The sequence below is a fragment of the Nicotiana tomentosiformis genome, chromosome 3 (genome assembly GCF_000390325.3).
Source record: "Nicotiana tomentosiformis chromosome 3, ASM39032v3, whole genome shotgun sequence".
Lineage (NCBI taxonomy): Eukaryota > Viridiplantae > Streptophyta > Magnoliopsida > Solanales > Solanaceae > Nicotiana > Nicotiana tomentosiformis.
The window spans coordinates 149,620,590-149,646,169 of NC_090814.1; the positions used below are offsets into that span (position 1 = coordinate 149,620,590).

General features: G+C 37.7%; 2 protein-coding genes, 2 non-coding genes and 1 pseudogene across 4 annotated transcripts; 4 read left to right on the forward strand and 1 right to left on the reverse strand.

Moving 5' to 3' along the window:
- Nucleotides 1–3,414: 3,414 nt before the first annotated feature.
- LOC138908674 (uncharacterized) lies at nucleotides 3,415–4,850 on the forward strand. Its single transcript, XM_070199355.1, has 2 exons — nucleotides 3,415–3,531; nucleotides 3,588–4,850. The coding sequence occupies exons 1-2, from the start codon at nucleotides 3,415–3,417 to the stop codon at nucleotides 4,848–4,850; spliced, it is 1,380 nt and encodes a 459-aa protein (XP_070055456.1).
- An 11,889-nt stretch (nucleotides 4,851–16,739) lies between these two features.
- On the forward strand, nucleotides 16,740–16,812 carry TRNAA-UGC (transfer RNA alanine (anticodon UGC)). Its single transcript has one exon. It is a non-coding gene; the product is annotated as a tRNA-Ala (tRNA).
- A 1,421-nt stretch (nucleotides 16,813–18,233) lies between these two features.
- On the forward strand, nucleotides 18,234–22,793 carry LOC104111791 (trihelix transcription factor ASIL2-like; annotated as a pseudogene).
- A 994-nt stretch (nucleotides 22,794–23,787) lies between these two features.
- Nucleotides 23,788–25,344, forward strand: LOC138908675 (uncharacterized). The gene has a single exon (XM_070199356.1). It carries the CDS (start codon nucleotides 23,788–23,790, stop codon nucleotides 25,342–25,344), a length of 1,557 nt encoding a protein of 518 aa, XP_070055457.1.
- On the reverse strand, nucleotides 24,169–24,275 carry LOC117281414 (small nucleolar RNA R71). Its single transcript, XR_004512047.1, has one exon. It is a non-coding gene; the product is annotated as a small nucleolar RNA R71 (small nucleolar RNA).
- Nucleotides 25,345–25,580: the final 236 nt, after the last annotated feature.

Consider the following 25,580-nt stretch of genomic DNA (forward strand, 5'->3'; position numbering starts at 1 on the left):
CAAGTCGAGGTAAGTGACTTGTCTAACCTTGTGTGGGGGAAATTTTTCCTAGAATTGATATTGATGTGATTATTGAAATGTGTTGAAAGTAGTGTACACGAGTGTGTACACGGGCTAAATGTGAAGGATTATATTTTTAAATTGTTTAGATCATTGTTGCGCATTTATTAAATTATTTTATCTTGTTATATTCTTCATCATTGATCTGTGATATATATTTTAAATTTGTTTGCCTTTTCCCTACTAATTGTTTTACCTGTTTAATTGAAACTTGGTTTCTTTCATACTGTGCATTATTTGAAGGTTGATTTTCTTTAAATTAAATATTATTAATATGAAGTATTTGACATTTTTAAATTTGATATTGAAGCAACGTATTAAAAATTTGAAATATTATTTTCCTGAATTATTTATTCTTGAATATTTTCGTAAGATATTTTTTTTGGATTATTCTGGCATGAGCCGTGAGCTCTTTATTATTAAAAAATATTGTTGTTGATTTTTTTGTAGAAAAATTGAAATATTGGGCACTTGAGGTGCAAATTGTGATATATTGTGATATTGATACGCATGCGGTGGTATAAGGTCTGGGTGTTGAAACGCATGCGGTGAGATAAGGGTGACTTGATACGCGTGGCTAGTAGGGATGACTACTAGAAGTCATGCGGTGATAAGGGTGGCTAAAACGCGGGATGCTATTTCGGAAAAAAAAATGTTTTCTTTAAATAAATTGTGAAGGCTCCCGCGGTGATATAAGAAAATGAGATATTGTGAAATTATTTATAATTTGGGACTACGAGGCGGTACCTCGGTAGTGCCCTTGTTGATATTGATTTATGGCCATAGTTGCTTTCGATTAATTGTTGTGATTTTCATAAAGTTGAAGGAAATTCTGTTTTGATTCCACGAGATATTATTTGCAATTATTTGGTGTCATTAAATGTGACATACTATTTGATTTATTTTCAATGTCATTCTATTTTACTATATTGATAAACATTTTACCATGCCATTATTATATTCCAGTAGGGCCTCACCTGACCTCGTCACTACTCTACCGAGGTTAGGCTTGACACTTACTGGGTACCGCTGTGGTGTACTCATACTACGTTTCTGCACATCTTTTTGTGCAGATCCAGGTATATTTTACCAGCCTAGACGTCAGTGAGTTACCTGCGCACGGAGACTTCGAGGTATATCTGCCAGCGTCCGCAGACTCCGGAGTCCCCTTCTATCATTTTATGTTGCTTCCTTATATTTATTTTTAGACCTTGACATATAGAGACATTGAGAATAAATTCTTAGAAGTTTGTGATTTATATCTATCGGGTTTTGAGAGTTGTAATCATTTGAATTGTAGTTTATTTATTTTCAGATATTTATGATTATTCCGTATTGTTAGGCTTACCTAGTCTTAGAGACTAGGTGCCATCACGACCTCCTACGGAGGGAATTTGGGGTCGTGACAGCAGGGTAAGACTGCGTACAATAGACATAGACCCTTGTGGTCCGGCCCTTCCCTAGACCCCGCGCATAGCGGAAGCTTAGTGCACCGTGCTGACCTTTTGCCTATCAGATTCCACTCTTTCAGAACAAAACCAAGAATTGCAAAGACTAAGCCTTAAAACAAAGCCAAGGTGAGTTCAGGACACTAATTATATATTTCCAAAAGATAGAAAACCAAATGTTGCTTTACACTAAAGGTAATTGATTCTACCTTTGCCCTTTCTTGTTGGGTGTTTTGTTGATTGATGTTTGACTATAATTTCATATTTTTAGTGCATTACTTACCTTGCATTTTAGGTGCTTTAATGCTAAACTATACTATATTCGTACTAAATTAATTTTATTTTATGTGTAAGTACGTTGAAGACGAAATTAGGAGTAAAGTAGAGATTTTGTGTGTATTTTATACGCAACAAATGAAGTATGATTATTTAATTAGTTGGTATTTAATTATAAAAGAAGACAAAAGTGTAACAATTGAGAAAGAAGACAAAAACGTGAAAAGAGAATGTTAGGCAAAAGCAACAGAATTGATTGAAGCAGCGAAGAAGTCAGCGACGCAAGCCATCTTGCTCGCGACAGAGGTGGCAACGCGAGATGCCAAGCACGCTAGGCGAGGCCAGGTCTGAGGCGAGGTGGACTGTGCGTTTTGCGTCGCGAGGCGAGGTCTGTAGCGAGCGGGCTCAGGTTTTTAAAAGCCTATTTTGTCTCCTATTTGGTTTTGGACTTTATTATTTCTTTTAGTTCTCTTCCCTACCCATATAAATAGTCAAAACATACCATATTTAGGAGAGTTTTGCGACCGGAGGCAAGAACATCACGTGGAATCACTTTTGGAGGAGAAAATCACAGAGTTCTTCATCCCTTTATCTTTTTTTTGTAATTTGTTTATGCAAAATACTTGGAAATTTGTTGCTACGAACATGAGTGGCTAAGCACTCTACGGTCTAGGGTTGTGGTTGACATGATTATTAACGTTTAATAATTACATCTTCGTTAATTCGGATTATCATCTTGTGGTGGTTTCTTTAATTCTAGTTTTCACTTGTGAATTGTTGTAGCTACCAATTCACCCTACTATCTATGCTATGCTTGGGAAAGCCGTGTATAGATTAGAGTAGAATTAGAGAGAGTTTGTTTCTGAACCCGTGGCTCGGGAAAGATTTCGCGGTTAGGATAGGAATATACCTAACAGTCTTGCTTAATTAAATACCGTATTATATTCGTTCATGATAGACTCAATACCATAGGAATATAAGATTGATATATTGTGGGCATGCGAGTAATATTGTGGGAACATGCTATTCATATAAACGATCCGGTTAATTAACAACCATAGATAATCTGGATTAACGAGTGTAATTGATAAACCGACCACAACCCTAGAATTTTCATCTCCTCTGAAGTAAAATCTCATCATACGCATTTGCATTCTTGATAAATTAGTTGTTACTTGTTTAATTCCCGCAATAGTAGATTAATAGAAAAATGTGACTCTTAAATAGCTTGGACAATTAATTAATTTTAGTTTGCTTAGTTAACGATCAATCTAAGTCTCTGTGGGTTCGACATCCGCCTTTCGAGTCACTTTATTACTTGACAGCCACGTATACTTGCGTGTACTTGGGGAACCAACAAGTTTTTTGCGCCGTTGCCGGGGACTTAGTTATTGATTGTTTAGTTAAGTTAAGCTTTTATTCGTTATTTGTTCAAGTTTTAATTTTTAGTTTGCTTTATTTGTGTTAACGCAGGCTCTTCTCTTGAATGCGGAGGAGTAGAAGCACAAACAATCTCCTTCCTCTTGATCCTGAAATCGAACGAACACTTCATAGAGTGAGGAGGGAAGTCGAAGCTAGAACTAGAATTGAAAGAGAGTTAGACATCGTAGTTCAACCACATCCAATAGAGATGGCGGGTAATGAAGAGCGTCCGGTGATAGAGGCTGCAAGGCCCAATCTGGCTCTTATGACTCAGGCGATTGTAAAGCCTGATATCACGGGTCACTTTAAACTCAAACAGTACATGGTACAACTGATTCAATCCAAAGGCAATATGTGGGTCTATCTCATGAAGACCTGCAGAGGCACATTCAGAACTTCCTGAAAATTATAGACACTTACAATTATCCGAACGTTTTCAAGGACTATGTCAGGCTGACATTGTTTCCCTTTTCACTGATGGGGGAAGCTAAGGAATGGTTACAAAAGGAGCCGGCGAACTCAATCCACAATTGGGATGATATAGCAAGGAAATTCTTAATCAAGTTTTTTCCCACAAAGAAGACAAAGTCACTGAGGAGCCAGATTCTTGGGTTTCAACAACGAAATGGTGAGACTCTTCAACAAGCTTGGGAAAGATACAAGAGGCTACTCAGAGACTTCCCACACCATTGTCAGACTGATGAAGTGTTGGATCACACTTTCGTTGATGGGTTGGATGAAGCATCAAAGATGAATCTTGACTCAGCATGTGGGGGTAGTTGCATGGCAAGACCGTATAGTGAGATCCAGATCTTACTAAACAATTTCATTGCTAATGATAATAATTGGCAAGGAGATGGGGAACCACGAAGAGCACTTAAACAAAAGGCAACATGTGTGATCGAGCTTGATGATTTCTCAGCAATGAGGGAAGATATAGCTAGATTAGCAAATCAGATGAATAAAATGACAATGCACCATGCACAAAAGATGCAACATGTGCAACAGATGTCTACTTGTTGCGAGTTATGTGGTGAAGGTCACACAAGTAACATATGCCCCGTGAATCCTGAATCCATCTACTACGTGGGGCAACAAGCTAGAGGGCCGATGAATCAAAATGCTCAATATGGTAACACATACAATCCGAACTGGAGGAATCATCTTAACTTCTCTTGGAGTGGAAATCAAAATATCATACCTCAAGTGAATTACAATCATCCACCTCAACCTCCACACCAAGCAGAAGAGATTCTGACTGACATGATAAAAAAGCTCTTGATAGACAATCAGAAAGTTATGGCTGAGAATCAACAAGTCAGGGCAGAGAGTCAACAAGTCAGGACTGAGAATCAACAATTGCGCACAGAGTTCAGAAAACTAGGGAGGCAGTTTGGGCAGATGGCTAACAATCAGAATACTAGACCTGCTAGAGCACTCCCAAGTGATACAGAGAAAAATCCTCAAGTCAATGCAGTGACGTTGAGAAATAGGAGAGAGTTGGTAGAAGTGCCTAAGAAGAAAAATGAGCAATCTAGGCTCGAAGAAGAAAGAGTGCCAAAACCTGTAGAGGTAGATGAGAGAAACAAAACAGAGCCTGAGCAAAAATCAGAGAGGGTGCCACCCCTTTTCCTCAAAGATTGAGAAAGAAGAATGATGACCACATGTTTCACAAATTCCTAGATATGCTGAAGCAGATACATTTGAACATCCATTTGGTGGACATGCTCCGTGAGGTCCCCAAAATATGCAAAATATATTAAGGACATAGTGGCAAATAAAAGGAGGTTAACTGAGTTTGAGACTGTAGCACTTACTGAGGAGTGCACTTCCAGGATTCAACATAAGCTTCCACAAAAGCTTAAGGATCCGGTTAGTTTTACCATCCCCGTGAGGATTGGTGAATTTGATGTGGGTAGAGCCTTGTGTGATTTGGGTGTAAGTATCAATTTGATGCTGTTGTCAGTGTTCAAACAACTGGGCTTAGGAGCTCCGAGACCCACCACGGTGATGCTACAGTTAGTTGATAGATCTTATGTTTATCCTGAGGGGGTAATTGAGGACGTCCTGCTGCAGATTGGGAAGTTTATTTTTTCTGCAGATTTTATCATCCTAGATTACGTGGCTGATGAGTTAGTTCCTATCATCTTGGGACGACCTCTTTTGGCCACTGGAGATGCAATTATCAAAGTCCGAGAAAGTAAGATGATCCTGAGGGTGGACAATGAAGAAGCAGTCTTCAATGTATATCGAGCCATTCAGTTGCCTCGTCATTACGAGGACCTGACCATGATTTCGGTGGTGGAGATAAATGAACTAGCCGTAGAGCCAAGGGCGTTTAAAGAAGATGCACTAGAAAAGGCATTGGCATTGTTCAATCACTTGGAACTTGAAGAAGAGGTTGAGGAGATGTTGCACATTCTGGATGCATCGTGCGAATACATAAGAGAAAGAACCCAATTTGAGCCTCTGGATAGGCCAATCGGCCCGCCTCCTAAACCCTCAGTTGAGGAGGCCCCAAAATTGGAACTTAAACCCTTACCATCTTATCTTCATTATGCATATTTAGGAAATTCTAACACTTTACCTGTGATTATTTCTTCTCATTTGTCTGAATTGTAGGAAGAAAAGCTCTGAAGGGTGCTGAGGGAGCACAAACATGCCATTGGTTGGACGATGTCTGACATAAAAGGTATTAGCCCTGCATTCTGCATACACAAAATACTCATGGAGAAGGCACACAAGCCTAGCGCGGAGCATCAACGCCGCCTCAATCCAATCATGAAAGAGGTGATAAGAAAAGAAGTAATTAAGTGGCTCGACGCAGGTATAGTATTTCCTATCTCCGATAGCAAGTGGATAAGCCATGTTCAATGTGTACCTAAAAAGGGGGTATGACTGTTGTAGTAAATGAACAAAATGAATTAATCCCAACTAGGATTGTGACTGGTTGGTGAATATGCATAGAGTATAGGAAGTTGAATAATGCTACACGAAAAGATCACTTCCCTCTCCCCTTCATTGATCAAATGCTTGACAGGTTAGCCGGACAGGAATACTATTATTTTTTTGACGGCTATTCCGGGTATAATCAGATTGCTATTGCCCCGGAAGATCAAGAAAAGACCACTTTTACATGACCTTATGGCACTTATGCATTTAAGAGAATGTCATTCGAGTTGTGTAATGCACCTGCGACTTTTCAAAGATGTATGATGGCTATTTTCTACGATATGGTGGAACGATTTGTGGAGGTTTTTATGGATGATTTTTCTGTGTTTGGTCCGTCTTTTGATGAATGCTTAACCAATCTTGCTAAAGTGCTTGCCAGGTGCGAAGAGACTAATGTGGTACTGAATTGGGAAATGTACCGTTTTATGGTACATGAAGGTATAGTGCTGGGACACAAGGTGTCCAAAGATGGACTGGAAGTTGACAAGGCTAAGGTGGAAGCAATTAAAAAGTTGCCACCACCGATTTTAGTGAAATGAGTTAGGAGTTTTCTGGGACATGCAGTTTTTTATTGCCGATTTATAAAGGATTTCTCAAAATTTTCCTCTCCTTTGTGCAGGTTGTTAGAGAAGGATATGTCGTTCAAGTTTGACGATGCTTGTCTGAAAGCATTCGAGGAGCTGAAAAAGAAGTTAGTGAGTGCACCAATCATAGTGGCTCCTGACTGGAACGAGCCATTTGAGCTAGTGTGTGACGCCAATGATGGTGCAATTGGGGCCGTATTGGGCCAGAGGAGGAGAAAAATATTTCACTCTATTTACTATGCAAGCAAGACTCTCACTCCCGCTCAAATAAATTATACTGTGACAGAAAAGGAGTTGCTTGTTGTAGTGTGGGCGTTCGATAAATTTCGGGCCTATTTGGTTGGCACCAAAGTCATCGTCTACACATACCATGCAACCATCAGGTATTTGTTTGAAAAGAAAGATGCTAAACCAAGGCTAATTTGTTGGGTGTTATTTTCAAGACACAACTGCTATTTGTCATTGTTGCTTTATGTGTTTCTGAAAAGAGTTCTATTGTGGGTGCAGCCACGGCAGAAGGCAGGTCTAATGCAGGGGAATCAGTTTCATACAGGGAATTCCCATGGCCAGTCCTTGCAGGGTATACAGGCAATGGGAATGATGGGATCTCTCAAAGATGGACTGGAAGTTGACAAGGCTAAGGTGGAAGCAATTGAAAAGTTGCCACCACCGATTTTAGTGAAATGAGTTAGGAGTTTTCTGGGACATGCAGTTTTTTATTGCCGATTTATAAAGGATTTCTCAAAATTTTCCTCTCCTTTGTGCAGGTTGTTAGAGAAGGATATGTCGTTCAAGTTTGACGATGCTTGTCTGAAAGCATTCGAGGAGCTGAAAAAGAAGTTAGTGAGTGCACCAATCATAGTGGCTCCTGACTGGAACGAGCCATTTGAGCTAGTGTGTGACGCCAATGATGGTGCAATTGGGGCCGTATTGGGCCAGAGGAGGAGAAAAATATTTCACTCTATTTACTATGCAAGCAAGACTCTCACTCCCGCTCAAATAAATTATACTGTGACAGAAAAGGAGTTGCTTGTTGTAGTGTGGGCGTTCGATAAATTTCGGGCCTATTTGGTTGGCACCAAAGTCATCGTCTACACATACCATGCAACCATCAGGTATTTGTTTGAAAAGAAAGATGCTAAACCAAGGCTAATTTGTTGGGTGTTATTTTCAAGACACAACTGCTATTTGTCATTGTTGCTTTATGTGTTTCTGAAAAGAGTTCTATTGTGGGTGCAGCCACGGCAGAAGGCAGGTCTAATGCAGGGGAATCAGTTTCACACAGGGAATTCCCATGGCCAGTCCTTGCAGGGTATACAGGCAATGGGAATGATGGGATCTCTCAACATGAGCTCTCAGTTAAGGGCAAATGGTGCCCTTGCATATGCACACCAAAGGGTCAATCAAAATCAGTTGAGGCAGCAGTTGTCCCAGCAAAATCCTCTCACCACTACTCAGGTGCCAATCTTCGAACATGCTAGTAACATGTCTTTAATGCTAAAAACTAACCCTCTCATCTATTCTGATGAGTTTTCCACTTGACACCGTGGTAAAAATTGGAGACGACTCTTTCAGAAATCTAGTTGCAAATTTTTCTCCAGGTTGTGTAACCCAAAAAAGTTGTCCACAGCATTTGTTCTTCAAATCATTCAGGTCATGAATTTGGTCATTAGTCATAGCAGCAAATCAAAGAGAATCTTTTGTGTTTTCATTCTCCTAGACATTTCCTATCACATGAGAGTTTGTTTCGAGATATTTCTGTAAAAGATTGCTCTGGGTAATTTCTAATGTATTTTGTTGACTAAAAGGTCAAAACTAGGATATGACTCTTGTTTATGAAATCTGATAGCCGGATACTTGGATTATGCAATCACAACAATGACACATATGCATAAGCGTGTAACGTCATTCAAAGTAACTTGGCATATAGTAAATAAATGCTGATTTTTGGCACAAGGTTCATGTTTAACTTAATTTTATCCAAAGGAAAAAAATGCTCATGTTTAACTTTGTGCTGGCATTTCATAGTATCAGGAGACAAAGAACATGAGGGCTATTGCAAGTTTTAACACATTGAGATTTATGGGATGCCCATGAATATTTTTAGTACTACTTTCTAGAGAGCCTTTAGCCTATGGTACTGTATTTTTCACTGTGCCTACCGCTTCACAAACTCTCACCCTGAGGTGGCACAAAACTTCAATGCGCGTTAAAGCTTTAGGTGGTATATGAGAATAACCTTGTAAAGACAAATTCCTTGTGGAAAGTTTGAATTTGATTCAAAGAAACATAGGTTTGCTGCTCTTACAGTTCTTTTGTACTACATTTCGAGCATGTGGTTCTTGTCTGAACGAACAGTTTCTCATTGAGTATGCAGCTATTTCTCGGTTAGGTTTATACGCTGTAATAGCTATGTCTGGAGGTGCCAATTATGATCATTTAGTACTAGAGGAAGTATCATTAACACAGTTTGTCCCATTTTGCTTTCTGTAAAATACTTTGGGATTTGATGCATTTACATTTTATAACTTAAAAGCTCAATCTTTTTCTAATATTACGTTTTTAGTAGCAGCTTTTACGTTCGTTCTGTTATTCAAGTTCGACGAGTTTTTCTTTCCTAAAGTACATTCTAATACATGTGATCTGTTAGGTAATCCTATGTTTTCAACCCCTATACTAGTTGGATTAAATTTTGGGTAAAACAATCTTTGAGTTACTTGCTTCAATCACTTTATTCTCTACATAACAAATAACAATATCCATTAAGGTGGAAGATCTAACCTGTAGGCACCGAACTTGCGAGTTATAGTTATGTTCTGAGGCGCGGAAGAGAAGCTTGGTGTCTGTTTGAGAGGAATTGATGGTTCATAGATAAGCGATGCAAACAATCATATTGGGGTTTTTGCTTCTATACATTAATAATAATAAATTCATTACCTTATAAGAAAAAACGAACATTAGGCTTTTATATACCTCTTGTATCTACTTCAATAAAATCTTTATCTAATTTAAAAAAATAAATTGAAACTTTGCAGAGAACAGCAAGTGATATTTTTTTTCTGGAAAGAATGATCTTAGCCAATGGATATTGTTATCGACATTTTAGTTAGGTGCACGTGAGCTCCTTTTACTCGTCTTGTTAATTTTCAACTTGATATTAAGATAATGAAAATGTACCTCTGGCACAAAAATATCCTTGTCTAATTACAAGTTAATTGATTGCCAAGATGAAGTCTTGTTTATAAAGTGCTTTAGAGTTGTGGATGTCGTCATTTGCTAGTGATTTGAAGCTGATGGTCATTTAAGGCTGTCATAATTACATAATTATCTTCACTTCTTTAATTTTGGTTTCTCCTTTTGGTAAATCACATGTAATCCTCTTGTGGAATTTAATGTACATCTGATAGTCTCTTGTCAGATTCCTTATTACGTAGCAACGATTTGTTTTTAGTGCTCACTTTGATGTTACAATTTACTGTAGAAAATATCGGTTCAGAACCTTCCAAGGACGTCATTTATTAACCCTCAGTTACCTGGATTGACTCAGAATGGACAATCTACAATAATGCAGAACAATTCATCACAGCAGCAGTGGTTGAAGCAAATGCCTGCTATTTCTTCTCCTAATTCCCCCTCCTATCGTCTTCAATCGCAGAGGCAGCAGCAACCAATGCTTATGCAGCAACAATTAACTTCATCTCAACAGTTGCATCAAAATTTAATTGGTTTGAACCCACAGCAACTATCCCAAATTGTACAACAGCAACAACAGATTGGCCACCCTCAGATGCATCAGCAGCAGCAGCAGCAGCAACAACAACAACAACAGCCACAGCAGCTTTTGCATCAGCAGCAGTTTTCTCCAAGGGTGGCTGCCCCAGCTGGCCAAAAATCTCTGAGTTTAACTGGGTCACAACCAGATGCTACTGGATCTGGTACAACTACTCCTGGGGGAAGTTGCTGTCTTTCTTTTCTGGGTAGGGCAGTTGCTGGGTTGGTTGTGGTTTGCTGTGTGTATCACATTTGGCTATCACTGATTTGGGTACCTTTCGGGTGAAATAATTGATGTGCTCGCTTGTTAGACTGTATAGTTGTTGAATAATATGCACTTAAAGGGATATTGCCATCCTGCTGATTTTGGTTTCCCTCCTCAGTCCTCTCTTTTTCCTTCTCTTTTTCTTGTTTGTTGTAAAATCTCTTGTTCATTACTTTTTCCTTATTCCATTCAATTTGGACTTCTAAACACAGTCAAAGGATGATAATGAATCTTCTTCGCGAGGTTCTGGTATAAGATCATCAAGTGAATCGACCTTGGATTGTAAATCAAGGACGTTGTTGTTTTCCTGCCTTGGCAGTTGTCTAAGAATATGTCTTTCATCAGAAAGTGGTTGACATTTTTATTTTAGTGCTTGGTTATTAAATGATATCAAAAGCTTATTTCTCTAATACCCTACATGTCCTGTATATTCCTAATGAAATGGTGATATGCTACAAGATGTGAGTCATACTTTTATTTGGTCAAAGGATGGAAAGATAACACAACCATATCCAATTGAATGTTCCCTGGTGTCCAATCTATCACCTTGCACACGGTAGCTTTCTAGCAATGTCTGCGCCTCAGAGCCATAAACATGATATCACCGTTAGGGTCATTTCCAGTCTGCAATAAACTGCTGCAGTCCTCAATTTAACTAGAGTTACATACTCCTATGACTTCAGGGTGTTGCTCCCCAGGTGCCCTTTTTCTTTTCTGGCTAATACTGAAATTTTTGGCTTGTAAATTATGTATTATGCAACCACGTCAGGTGATTGTTGCAATACTTTTATTTTTTTGTAAACTAAAATTTATTACTCTGGCACTTGTACCAGTTTGTTCTACCACCCTTTTGTATTTCACCAGCGTCATCTAAAATTCTTTGTGCAGATAATTGTTCATGAAAAACTGACATACATGAATTTGTTTTACATTGATTATTTATCATGCTTTTTACGTACTTATGTTCAACGCCTCATTGTAGGTTACTACATTTGCTTGCAATTTGGCGAAGCATCGAAAATCTTCGACTTTGGAGTCCAAGGATGTACTGTTACATCTAGGTTTGTGCCTGCAACTGGAAATAAAGGATCTATTCTTTATTTTGTTTCCATTATTTAGAAAGACCGTTTTTATCACTTGGTACAGTTTTTAATTGTAAAGATTGCATTATTAGGTACAAAGGTTGCATTTATATGGTGTATATTTGTTTTAGTATATTTCTATTTTCTTTTTGTTGATTAGTATGCTCTTTACAGGCTTATGTAGTGAGATAATCCTCGTTTAGGAAGAAAACAGCTATCCTGTGGACATAAAATGGGTAAAAGGGTATTATGGCCGTAGACAAATAGAATGCCTTCGGTTTAAGGCTCTCCCAGTAGTCCCCCCCCCCCCCAAATGTTCATTAGCTTCCAGGATACTAGGAAAGATCGTGGTCATGTTCAGAATTTATGGAGCTATATGCTGTACTGGATAATGGCAGTTTTATCTAGCATTTTCACTTTGATACCAACTTTTATCATATCATCTCCTTCACTTTCTTATGCATCTTAAGCTTTTCATCTGCTTATGGCACACACATGTCACCACTTTCATATTTATGAGTAGCTAGCAAAATTTTCAATGGACAGGTTATAGTTGAATACCAAGCTCTCTATTATCATTAGGAGTAGTTGAAGCTTAAGCTCCTGAACGTGAGTTCCAGGAACTTAAATATCATATGTCCCTAATGGTATAGCAATATGACCATGCATCTGAGAGATACAAATTGTAGCTGTTGTATATATATAGAGAGAGATCAAGTGGTTTTAAAAGTTTCCACACATTTCATGTTTTAACTACAGCAGGTAACATTTCTTGTTAAGGTACTAACTATCTCAGATATTTGGAATATGTAAACATCAATATCAGTAAGGACCAGCTTTTTTTGCCTAATGCACTCTATTTTATCGCGCATAGAGAGCTACTTTAGGATGTCTTCAAGTATTAGCGAGAATGTTAGAATGTTTGCAGTGGGCGCACTTGCATGTGCAAACACCCCCAGACATATTTAGGATAAGTTGTAATTGGTATATTAGGGAGATGTTTTATATCATCTAATGATGTTTTATATCATTTTCAAAGAAATATAGGAAACTGAGGTATTTTTCTAATCTAATTGTGATTTCTACAGAGAAAAACTGGCATTTGACTATTCCAGGCTTTTCAAGTGAGGAGAGGAAACACTATCCAGAACATGTATGTATCTCTGCCTCTCTTTCTTAGTTTTTACGTGGTGGTATAGTCCCTTTTTCTATCTGCACTAATGTAGAATAATGAGATAACATGAATTATGACTACTAGATGTACTCTGACAAAATATCTTTACCTCATCCTTGTTCATTGGTTTGGTTTCTGGTTGTAGTCCACCAGTTGCTGGTAATCTACTTATTTGTCATTGGTTGGAGTTATTAAAGCTGGGTGAAAATTAATGTTTTCTTTGACAATGTGTTTCTAACTCTGTGCAGTCACCAAGTGATCTCCACAAAAAGCGTTTGGATGTGGTGAGTGCAATTCTATATGATAATACAACCTGCCTCAATCTTGGTGGATAACTTTTAGAATCGTTGTTAATTTGACTTAGATACGTACGTTGATGGAGGCCTCACAAGCAGAAACAAGTACACATACTAGTGCTAAGGAGACCGTGAGACCAGGGGTGGGTGACTCAAATCACATGATCAGACCTCCAAGTTCAGAGAAATTGGTCTCACAGTCTAATGCTTCACAAATGCTGCATGAGATGACAAAGTTTTGATGTCCCAGGAGTTCTTGGTTATCTCCCGTGTTAACTGTACAGACCTGAATGGTAAATGTCACTTCTTCTAGGATGAATTCTGCTGTAATTTGGTTTACTGGAGAATCCAGCCTTTAGTGGCTCTTAATTTTCATGCCCCATCACTAGTTTGTATAAGCGATTGTTCTCTAGACCAACACCAGTTGCACATTGGATAAATGTGCTGTATGTAGTGTGGTGTTTTAAGTTATGTCTTAGCTGCTGCAATAATGCTGTTACTTTTTGGGCTTTCACTGCAAATCAGTAGTTACAAGTCATTTTGTCATGGTCATCTTTTACCTGTCATGCACTTGGATTATCATGTTTACACATACGAACAAGCTAATCATATTCTCCATGTTGCAGATCAATAATGATGGGAGGCATGAGTTATATAGGTGTAGCTTAATGGAAGTTTTTGAGACTTGAGGCGTGCGAAGAAAAAGTGCAGAATGAACCACCAATAGTTGAATGGTCTTAAAGGCCTGTAAAGTATGCAGTTTAGTTGACAGTAGCTAATTCAGCCTGTGACGATGAACTTGCTCAGATTTGGCTTCTCCACAGTAGTCCGCTGGATGACATGTTCACTAATATCCTGTAAATTATTCTGTTAGCCACCTCTTCGTTCTATATACCAACGAACGAGGTTAAATCTTTGGTTTACCCTTTATCACAGTTGAAACATTGTATCAAACAGGTTTTATGCCGTTAGAAATCACAAACAGATTTTTCTTTTCAAGGGTACCTTTCAGATTTCACTATGGCAGAGACATAATTTTTTTTAATAGAAAATCCTCTTGACATATTCATTGCAAGAGGTTCAGCTCAGAGGCGTATCCAGGATTTAAACTCTATGGTTTCAACTTTTAACATATTTAGCATTGAACTCATTATATTTTAAAGCTATGGGTTCTTTGTTGCAATTTTAGTAGATTTTTACACATAACTTTTTACTCCGTATCGAAAGTTATGGGTCCAATTGAACCTGTTTATTACTACCGGAATTTACCAATTACTCTGCTCCTATTTCATGTCAAAGTGCTCTGCGCAATTCAGGAGTACTTATAGCATAGGCTTTACGTCGAAAAGATTTCAAGAGTCCTAAACATTTCATAATTGCCTCCATCAACATAATTAGCAGAACTTTGGCCTGCAAATTATCATCAGATGCAAATATTGACAAATTAGGATGAATACCCTGCAATTCATTCTCTGGAAATGGTTGATTTATATATTCTGCCTCCATTAACATGCTTATGCAAGCAAGTGCCTACGATCCATACACGCTGTATTAAATATTTCTATCTTCTTTAAGGAAATTAGTAACTTAAAAGACACAAACAACACATTGAAATACACAAATGGCTGTTTAAAGTAGTGATCTAAACAAAATATTGAATTTTAAAGCAGGTCACCATTTGAAGAAGCGACCTATTGGAAAATAATCTTCATTACCTGATGTCTTTCACATATTAATGTTGGTCCGACCAGAAATTTGACAGTTCAATATATATATAAAGTTCTGTTTATAATGTCTTTAGTAAATATTTGTCTATAAAATCCAATTTTTTTTCTTTGAGTACATTTTGGTTATTTTTCAAGTGTGGAATCCTTTTTTGTTTCTGGCAGTTTTTATTAATTGTGAATCATGTCTTGGTAAGCTTGGAGGCTAAGCTAAATGTATCAAATTTGTGCTTAGATGGATAAGATCTATCTTCTCTTAATTAAAGATCTCGAATTCGAACATTAAAATGAAATCTTTTTTGGTATAAAGCGTTTTTCCCTTATAATGGTCTTACACAACGTGAGTCGGAATAAATCGGGGCCTCAACAGCTACCTGTTCATTAGGTAATATTCATTCATAAACTACCTCGGTAAGGAAAATGAGATGCTCAAAAACCCATCATTTACCAGTGGCTCTATTCTTGTTTGGATGGTTTAAATACGATGCTTATTTTATTGTTACTTAATATTTTATTATTTGTCATTGTTTAGTTTTAGAGTGTTATTATAATTAAAATAAATTAGCCAGTCAGCAACTATACGATTGTTAGACATGATTCATGATCATTTTAGGGAGTTTTGGCCTCGTTTGTTTGCACTAAATGAAAGTCTGAATCTTAATCATTCAAATCTTAGACATTAAGTGCGTTTGTTTTTAAAGTCTGAATCTTAATTATTCAGATCTAAATCATTAAGTGATTTTTTTTTTTTACTTCACAACCACATAATGGGTCTAAATAGGTCTGTATGATTAAGATCCATAACAGAGATTTAATTTCATTAAGATGCTATCATCCATATTCATTTTAATTATCGCCACCGCCTACCATTATCAACTAACATCATGCCGCCACCACCACCACCATCATCCTCAATCATAACCGCCACCATAATCGACTACCACCACCCGTCATCCGCACCACTCCCACCACCATCATTCTCAACCACAAACACTCATCCACCTCAACTACCATAACTAACCACCCCATCACCATCAACAATCATAACCGGCGCTACCCATCATTATAAACTACCACCACACCACCACCACCACCCACCATTATTAACAATCACCACTCACCACCACCATCCTCAATCATAATCGACACCACTACTAATCACCACTAGCTACTACCCTGAACCACCACCATCAACCAAACCTACCACCAACCACCGTCTCTAGTCGGTATTCACAAACACTACCATTGGCCATCACCACCAGCTACTATATTTTTAAAAAATAAATATTTTATTTGATAGAATATTAGATTAATTAGTATTTCATTTGAGTTTTATGTTTATTAATTTTCAAATAAAGATAAATTTTATACATTCAGATATTAAAAATCAAATAGTGTTAATCATTTAGTATTCAAATCTTAATATATATTTTAATTTTCAGATGTGTATTCAGATTCAGGCGTCTTAATCTTAAAAAAACAAATGAGGCCTTAGTAGACTTATCAATTAGTAAAATATAATACCGTTAAATTAAATAGTAAAAATACTATTAAACTATATTAAAAAAAAAGGATACAATATATTCAAAAGACTCTTATCCACAAAACAAAACAGACACACAGCCCTCTTTTCGGTTATGTTTCATATACTATTAAACTAAATTATTTGACACGTTAGAACGACTGGGGATGTAGCTCAAATGGTAGAGCGCTCGCTTTGCATGCGAGAGGCACGGGGTTCGATCCCCCGCATCTCCACTAATCAATTTTTTTCCAATTTCTTATCATTCTATTTTCTAATAATCAATTTTCCTGCAAAACACAATGGATCTTTGAGGAAAACAGGAATACATCTCACAGTAATATCTTCCAATTAGACACTTAAATGTTGTATTTTTGTTAATTCAGATTGAACCCAATTTTTAAGTCTTACTTTGATTTGCAGAACTTAAGGACCAGTTCAAATAATATTGATTAAAGTTGAAAGAGAGTCAACTCCATATAATTGAAGTTTGGGCATGAATTTCACCTCAACAAGGTTAAGGTTTTGTGAGTGGTATTAGTTATTTCACTTGAACTACTCCTCAAATCAAACTTTCAGCTTCAAATTCTTTTTCGAGTTAAAATAGAAATAATAGACAAAATTATAAAGATATTAATTTGCGAATAATATACTCATATTTTGCAAAATATAGAGTATGTGCAACAGTCCAAGAGCAGCTAAACTATGAATTACGTATTACCTTTTGGAAAAAGTTTTAGATTTTTTGCAAATATTTCTTGAAAAAGTTTGTGCAATAAAGAAGAACGTAACCAGATAATAGTAGTTTTTTCGTTTTTGAAAGTTCATGAGTACCGTCAAATAGTTAATTTTTAAAATTGAAAAAATATTTCTAAGAGAAAAAATTTAAACATTCAATTTGAGTCCATTTGCTTATTATTTTGTTACTTACTTCTTCTTTTCTTCCTTTTATGGGACTCAAAAGGGAAGAAGCTCATAATATTTCATTTTATGTCCAAATTTTTTCTCTGGATATGAGTTTAAGGAAAAACCGGAAGATTTTCTAACTAATCATTTTGAATAAGACATAACACTGTGGGACTTTAGCTTTGTGAACTTATAAAATTGAATTCAAATCCACATTAGTGTAGTTCATTTTGTAACAAGATTAAAAAGAAATATGATCACATAAATTAAAAAAGATGGAGTGTTAATTATTCTAAAAGGATAATATATATTCTTATTTTCCTTTCATTTCCTCTAATTATCACTTAGTGGATGTTTGGACATAAGAATTGTAAAATTTTTAAAAAAAGTGAAATTTTTTTTAATTAAAAATGATATTTGAAAATTAGAGTTGTGTTTGGACATGAATATAATTATGAGTTGTTTTTGAAGTTTTGTGAGCGATATGAGTGAAAATTCTGAAAAAAAGTTTTTTTGAGTTTTTTAAATTTTTGAAAAATTTCAAAATGCATATTCAAGTAAAAATTAAATTTTTTTTGATCAAACGCTGATTTCGAAAAAAAACAAAAAAATTTCGAAAAAAAAGTGAAAAATTTCTTATGTCCAAACGGGCTCTTAAACTTCAAATAATGTTGTGTGTCAATTATGCAATCATGCACACCATCTGTGAAAATAAAATATCTACTAGTATAAATTTAAAAATAAAAATAAAGAAAAAAAACTTAAGCCGGCCTAATGAGTAATGAATTATCACGCCGGTGATGGATTTCCTCGTTACCAAACTCAATTGAACCCGTAAAAGTAGTCGGACCCAATTTCCCCCTTTGCCTAGCCTCCACGTGTCCTATTCCCTTCAGTTCCCTAAGACCGACGCCGTCACACCCACCTCTGTTTTTTCCGTCCAACCGATAAAATGTCCAAAATAACTTTTAAAACTTTGCTTTTATCAAATTCAGTTTATACTAACCAAAAAACAGTCATTAAATTCGGCCGGTCAACTGAAACCCTAATCGCACCTACCCCAAAACTTCCTCTCTCTTTCTCTCTCTACATTCCTCGTTACAATCTCTCAGATCGGCGCACCGAAATTTATAGAGCACGATGAAGAAACTCACTCTCATCAGTCCGGTGGCTCTGGATCTCGATCTCCAGAATCGCCGCGATCTAACGGCAGGATAACGGTGATGGTAGCATCAGCGCCGCCTCCTCAGAACACCTTGACTTTAGCTCTACCGATACAGCAACTGCAACCTCTTAGAACGTCCGGCGGAAGCGGTGGAGGTGGCGGTGGTGGAAGGGAGGATTGCTGGAGTGAAGGTGCTACGGGTGTACTGATCGACGCTTGGGGTGAGCGATACTTGGAGTTGAGCAGAGGTAATTTGAAACAAAAGCACTGGAAAGATGTAGCCGACATTGTTGGTAGTCGTGAAGATTATAGAAAAACACCTAAAACTAATATTCAGTGCAAAAATCGAATTGATACTGTGAAGAAGAAATACAAGCTGGAGAAGTCTAAGATCGCTTCGGGTCAAGGTCCGAGCAAGTGGCCTTTCTTTGAGAAACTGGATCAGTTGATTGGCGCGACGGCTAAGATCAATCCAACCATCGCCGCCGGAGGTGCTGAACCGTCTAATTTATATTCAAGTAATCAAAAACTGCAACTGCCTCTGGGTATTCCTATGGGAGTTAGGTCCCTTCCTCATCTTAGACCACATCAACAGCCGCAATCACAACAACAGAAGCAGAAGCAACCCTTTCGAAAAAGGCCTCACGTTGATTCAGACACGTCGGAATCGGAGTCGGAATCGGAGCTTTCGCCTAATTCAACTGACAGTTTCCCGCCGGGAACTTTTCAGAGAAAGAGGCCAAGGATTCAGAGGGAATTGATGAACTCAAGTGCAATGAGGCAGGGGACACGTGGAGGAAGTGGAGAAGCTAGTGGAAAGGGCAAAAACTGGAGGAATTCAGTGAGGGAGTTGACACGGGCGATTCTGAAATTTGGGGAAGCTTATGAACAAGCAGAGAGCGCAAAGATACAACAAATGGTGGAGATGGAGAAATAAAGGATGAAGTTTGCTAAAGAACTGGAGTTGCAGAGAATGCAGTTTTTTATGAATACACAATTGGAGCTTTCGCAGCTGAAGCAAAATCGGAGGGTTGGGAATAGCAACCACCGTAGCAACAATCATACCACCACCGCCAATAACCACAATAATAGTGATAGCTCATAGCAGTATTTGAGGTCTAGTTAATCGGACTCCCCATGATCGGAATCCCCTTAATCGGACTTTCCATGATCGGACTCCCATGATCGAGTATCCAGGATCGGACCCCATGATCGAGGTCAGCCTGGTCAGATCCGTAAGTTATAAAAACAGGGGGGCTTCGTCCCATTCGTCATTTTTAACAACTTGGAGCTTGAGTAGAGGCGATTTTTGATATATCTTCAAGGAAAAACATTGGGGTAAATGTTCTTAACTCAATCTTGGTTAGATTACCCGAATCCAGCATGGTTTTTAACATTTAATTGGTGATTTAAGTTGGAAGAATTTGAAAACCCTCCTGGATAGATTAGTGGATTTGAGGGTCGAATCGTTATTGGAATTTAGTCATTTTGGTATGGCTAGACTCGTGGTGGAATGGGCGTTCATATTTCGTAACTTTCGCCGGATTCTGAGATGTGGGCCCCACGGGCAAATTTTGAGTTAATTTCGGATTTTATTGAAAAAATATAATATTTTCTTATGAAATTGATTTCTATAATTTTTGTTGACTATATCGAATTAATTATGACTAGATACGAGTCGATCGGAGTCGAAAAATCGAGGAAAAAGCATAATACTTGATTAAATTGGAGCAAGTCGAGGTAAGTGACTTGTCTAACCTTGTGTGGGGGAAATTTTCCCTAGAATTGATATTGATGTGATTATTGAAATGTGTTGAAAGTTATGTACACGAGGTGACGAGTGTGTACACGGGCTAAATGTGAAGGATTATATTTTTAAATTGTGTAGATCATTGTTGCGCATTTATTAAATTATTTTATCTTGTTATATTCTTCATCATTGATCTGTGATATATATTTTAAATTTGTTTGCCTTTTCCCTGCTAATTGTTTTACCTGTTTAATTGAAACTTGGTTTCTTTCATACTGTGCATTATTTGAAGGTTGATTTTCTTTAAATTAAATATTATTAATATGAAGTATTTGACATTTTTAAATTTGATATTGAAGCAACGTATTAAAAATTTGAAATATTATTTTTCTGAATTATTTATTCTTGAATATTTTCGTAAGATTTTTTTTTTGATTATTCTGGCATGAGCCGTGAGCTCTTTATTATTGAAAAATATTGTTGTTGATTTTTTTGTAGAAAAATTGAAATATTGGGCACTTGAGGTGCAAATTGTGATATATTGTGATATTGATACGCATGCGGTGGTATAAGGTCTGGGTGTTGAAACGCATGCGGTGAGATAAGGGTGGCTTGATACGCATGGCTAGTAGGGATGACTACTAGAAGTCATGCGGTGTGATAAGGGTGGTTAAAACGCGGGATGCTATTTCGGGAAAAAAAATATTTTTTTTAAATAAATTGTGAAGGCTCCCGCGGTGATATAAGAAAATGAGATATTGTGAAATTATTTATAATTTGGGACTACGAGGCGGTACCTCGGTAGTGCCCTTGTTGATATTGATTTATGGCCATAGTTACTTTCGATTAATTGTTGTGATTTTCATAAAGTTGAAGGAAATTCTGTTTTGATTCCACGAGATATTATTTGCAATTATTTGGTGTCATTAAATGTGACATACTATTTGATTCATTTCCAATGTCATTATATTTTACTACATTGATAAATATTTTACCATGCTATTATTATATTCCAATAGGGCCTCACCTGACCTCGTCACTACTCTACCGAGGTTAGGCTTGACACTTACTGGGTACCGTTGTGGTGTACTCATACTACGTTTCTGCACATCTTTTTGTGCAGATCCAGGTACATTTTACCAGCCTAGACGTCAGTGAGTTACCTGCGCACGGAGACTTCGAGGTATATCTGCCAGCGTCCGCAGACTCCGAAGTCCCCTTCTATCATTTTATGTTGCTTCCTTATATTTATTTTTAGACCTTGACATATAGAGACATTGAGAATAAATTCTTAGAAGCTTGTGATTTATATCTACCGGGTTTTGGGAGTTGTAATCATTTGAATTGTAGTTTATTTATTTTCAGATATTTATGATTATTCCGTATTGTTAGGCTTACCTAGTCTTAGAGACTAGGTGCCATCACGACCTCCTACGGAGGGAATTTGGGGTCGTGACAGTAGGGTAAGATTGCGTACAATAGACATAGACCCTTGTGGTCTGGCCTTTCTCTAGACCCCGTACATAGCGGGAGCTTAGTGCACCGTGCTGCCCTTTTGCCCATCAGATTCCACTCTTTCAGAACAAAACCAAGAATTGCAAAGACTAAGCCTTAAAACAAAGCCAAGGTGAGTTCAGGACACTAATTATATATTTCCAAAAGATAGAAAACCAAATGTTGCTTTACACTAAAGGTAATTGATTCTACCTTTGCCCTTTCTTGTTGGGTGTTTTGTTGATTGATGTTTGGCTATAATTTCATATTTTTAGTGCATTACTTAACCTTGCATTTTAGGTGCTTTAATGCAAAACTATACTATATTCATACTAAATTGAGTTTACTTTTATGTGTAGGTACGTTGAAGACGAAATTGAGAGCAAAGTAGAGATTTTGTGTGTATTTTATACGCAATAAATGAAGTATGATTATTTAATTAGTTGGTATTTAATTATAAAAGAAGACAAAAGTGTAACAATTGAGAAAGAAGACAAAAACGTGAAAAGAGAATGTTAGGCAAAAGCAACATAATTGATTGAAGCACCGAAGAAGTCAGTGACGCGAGCCATCTTGCTCACGACAGAGGTGGCAACGCGAGATGCCAAGCGCGCTAGGCGAGGCCAGGTCTGAGGCGAGGTGGACTGTGCATTTTGCGTCGCGAGGCGAGGTCCGTAGCGAGCGGGCTCATGTTTTTAAAAGCCTATTTTGTCTCCTATTTGGTTTTGGACTTTGTTATTTCGTTTAGGTCTCTTCCCTACACATATAAATAGTCAAAACATACCATATTTAGGAGAGTTTTGCGACTGGAGGCAAGAACATCACGTGGAATCACTTTTGGAGGAGAAAATCATAGAGTTCTTCATCCCTCTATCTTTTCTTTGTAATTGTTTTATGCAAAATACTTGGAAATTTGTTGCTACGAACATGAGTGGCTAAGCACTCTACGGTCTAGGGTTGTGGTTGACATGATTATTAACGTTTAATAATTGCATCTTCGTTAATTCGGATTATCATCTTGTGGTGGTTTCTTTAATTCTAGTTTTCACTTGTGAATTGTTGTAGCTACCAATTCACACTACTATCTATGCTATACTTGGGAAAGCCGTGTATAGATTAGAGTAGAATTAGAGAGAGCTTGTTTCTGAACCCGTGGCTCGGGGGAAGATTTCGCGGTTAGGATAGGAATATATTCGTTCATGATAGACTCAATACCATAGGAATATAAGATTGATAAATTGTGGGCATGCGAGTAATATTGAGGGAACATGCTATTCATATAAATGATCCGATTAATTAACAACCATAGATAATCTGGATTAACGAGTGTAATTATTGAACTTAATAGGATTGATAAACCGACCACAACCCTGGAATTTTCATCTCCTCTGAAGTAAAATCTCATCATACGCATTTGCATTCTTGATAAATTAGTTGTTACTTGTTTAATTCCCGCAATAGTAGATTAATAGAAAAATGTGACTCTTAAATAGCTTGGACAATTAATTGATTTTAGTTTGCTTAGTTAACGATCAATCTAAGTCTCTGTGGGTTCGACATCCGCCTTTTGAGTCACTTTATTACTTGACAGCCACGTATACTTGCGTGTACTTGGGGAATCAACAAGTGTTTTGCGCCGTTGCCGGGGACTTAGTTATTGATTATTTAGTTAAGTTAAGCTTTTATTCGTTATTTGTTCAAGTTTTAACTTTTAGTTTGCTTTATTTGTGTTAACGCAGGCTCTTCTCTTGAATGCGGAGGAGTAGAAGCACAAACAATCTCCTTCCTCTTGATCCTGAAATCGAACGAACACTTCATAGAGTGAGGAGGGAAGTCGAAGCTAGAACTAGAATTGAAAGAGAGTTAGACATCGTAGTTCAACCACATCCAATAGAGATGGTGGGTAATGAAGAGCGTCCAGTGATAGAGGCTGCAAGGCCCAATCTGGCTCTTATGACTCAGGCGATTGTAAAGCCTGATATCACGGGTCACTTTAAACTCAAACAGTACATGGTACAACTGATTCAATCCAAAGGGCAATATGTGGGTCTATCTCATGAAGACCTGCAGAGGCACATTCAGAACTTCCTGGAAATTACAGACACTTACAATTATCCGAACGTTTCCAAGGACTATGTCAGGCTGACACTGTTTCCCTTTTCAGTGATGGGGGAAGCTAAGGAATGGTTACAAAAGGAGCCGGCGAACTCAATCCACAATTGGGATGATATAGCAAGGAAATTCTTAATCAAGTTTTTTCCTACAAAGAAGACAAAGTCACTAAGGAGCCAGATTCTTGGGTTTCAACAACGAAATGGTGAGACTCTTCAACAAGCTTGGGAAAGATACAAGAGGCTACTCAGAGACTTCCCACACCATTGTCAGACTGATGAAGTGTTGGGTCACACTTTCGTTGATGGGTTGGACGAAGCATCAAAGATGAATCTTGACTCAGCATGTGGGGGTAGTTGCATGGCAAGACCGTATAGTGAGATCCAGATCCTACTAAACAATTTCATTGCTAATGATAATAATTGGCAAGAAGATAGGGAACCACGAAGAGCATTTAAACAAAAGGCAGCATGTGTGATCGAGCTTGATGATTTCTCAGCAATGAGGGAAGATATAGCTAGATTAGCAAATCAAATGAATAAAATGACAATGCACCATGCACAAAAGATGCAACATGTGCAACAGATGTCTACTTGTTGCGAGTTATGTGGTGAAGGTCACACAAGTAACATATGCCCCGTGAATCCTGAATCCATCTACTACGTGGGGCAACAAGCTAGAGGGCCGATGAATCAAAATGCTCAATATGGTAACACATACAATCCGAACTGGAGGAATCATCTTAACTTCTCTTGGGGTGGAAATCAGAATATCATGCATCAAGCAAATTACAATCATCCACCTCAACCTCCACACCAAGCAGAGGAGATTCTGACTGGCATGATTAAAAAGCTCTTGATAGACAATCAGAAAGTTATGGCTGAGAATCAACAATTCAGGGCAGAGACTCAACAAGTCAGGACTGAGAATCAACAATTGCGCACAGAGTTCAGAAAACTAGGGAGGCAGTTTGGGCAGATGGCTAACAATCAGAATACTAGACCTGCTGGAGCACTCCTAAGTGATACAGAGAAAAATCCTCAAGTCAATGCAGTGACGTTGAGAAATGGGAGAGAGTTGGTAGAAGTGCCTAAGAAGAAAAATGAGCAATCTAGGCTCGAAGAAGAAAGAGTGCCAAAACACGTAGAGGTAGATGAAAGAAACAAAACAGAGCCTGAGCAAAAATCAGAGAGGGTGCCACCCCCTTTTCCTCAAAGATTGAGAAAGAAGAATGATGACCACATGTTTCACAAATTCCTAGATATGCTGAAGCAGATACATTTGAATATACCTTTGGTGGACATGCTCCGTGAGGTCCCCAAAATATGCAAAATATATTAAGGACATAGTGGCAAATAAAAGGAGGTTAACTGAGTTTGAGACCGTAGCACTTACTGAGGAGTGTACTTCTAGGATTCAACATAAGCTTCCACAAAAGCTTAAGGATCCGGTTAGTTTTACCATCCCCGGGAGGATTGGTGAATTTGATGTGGGTAGAGCCTTGTGTGATTTGGGTGTAAGTATCAATTTGATGTTGTTGTCAGTGTTCAAACAACTGGGCTTAGGAGCTCCGAGAC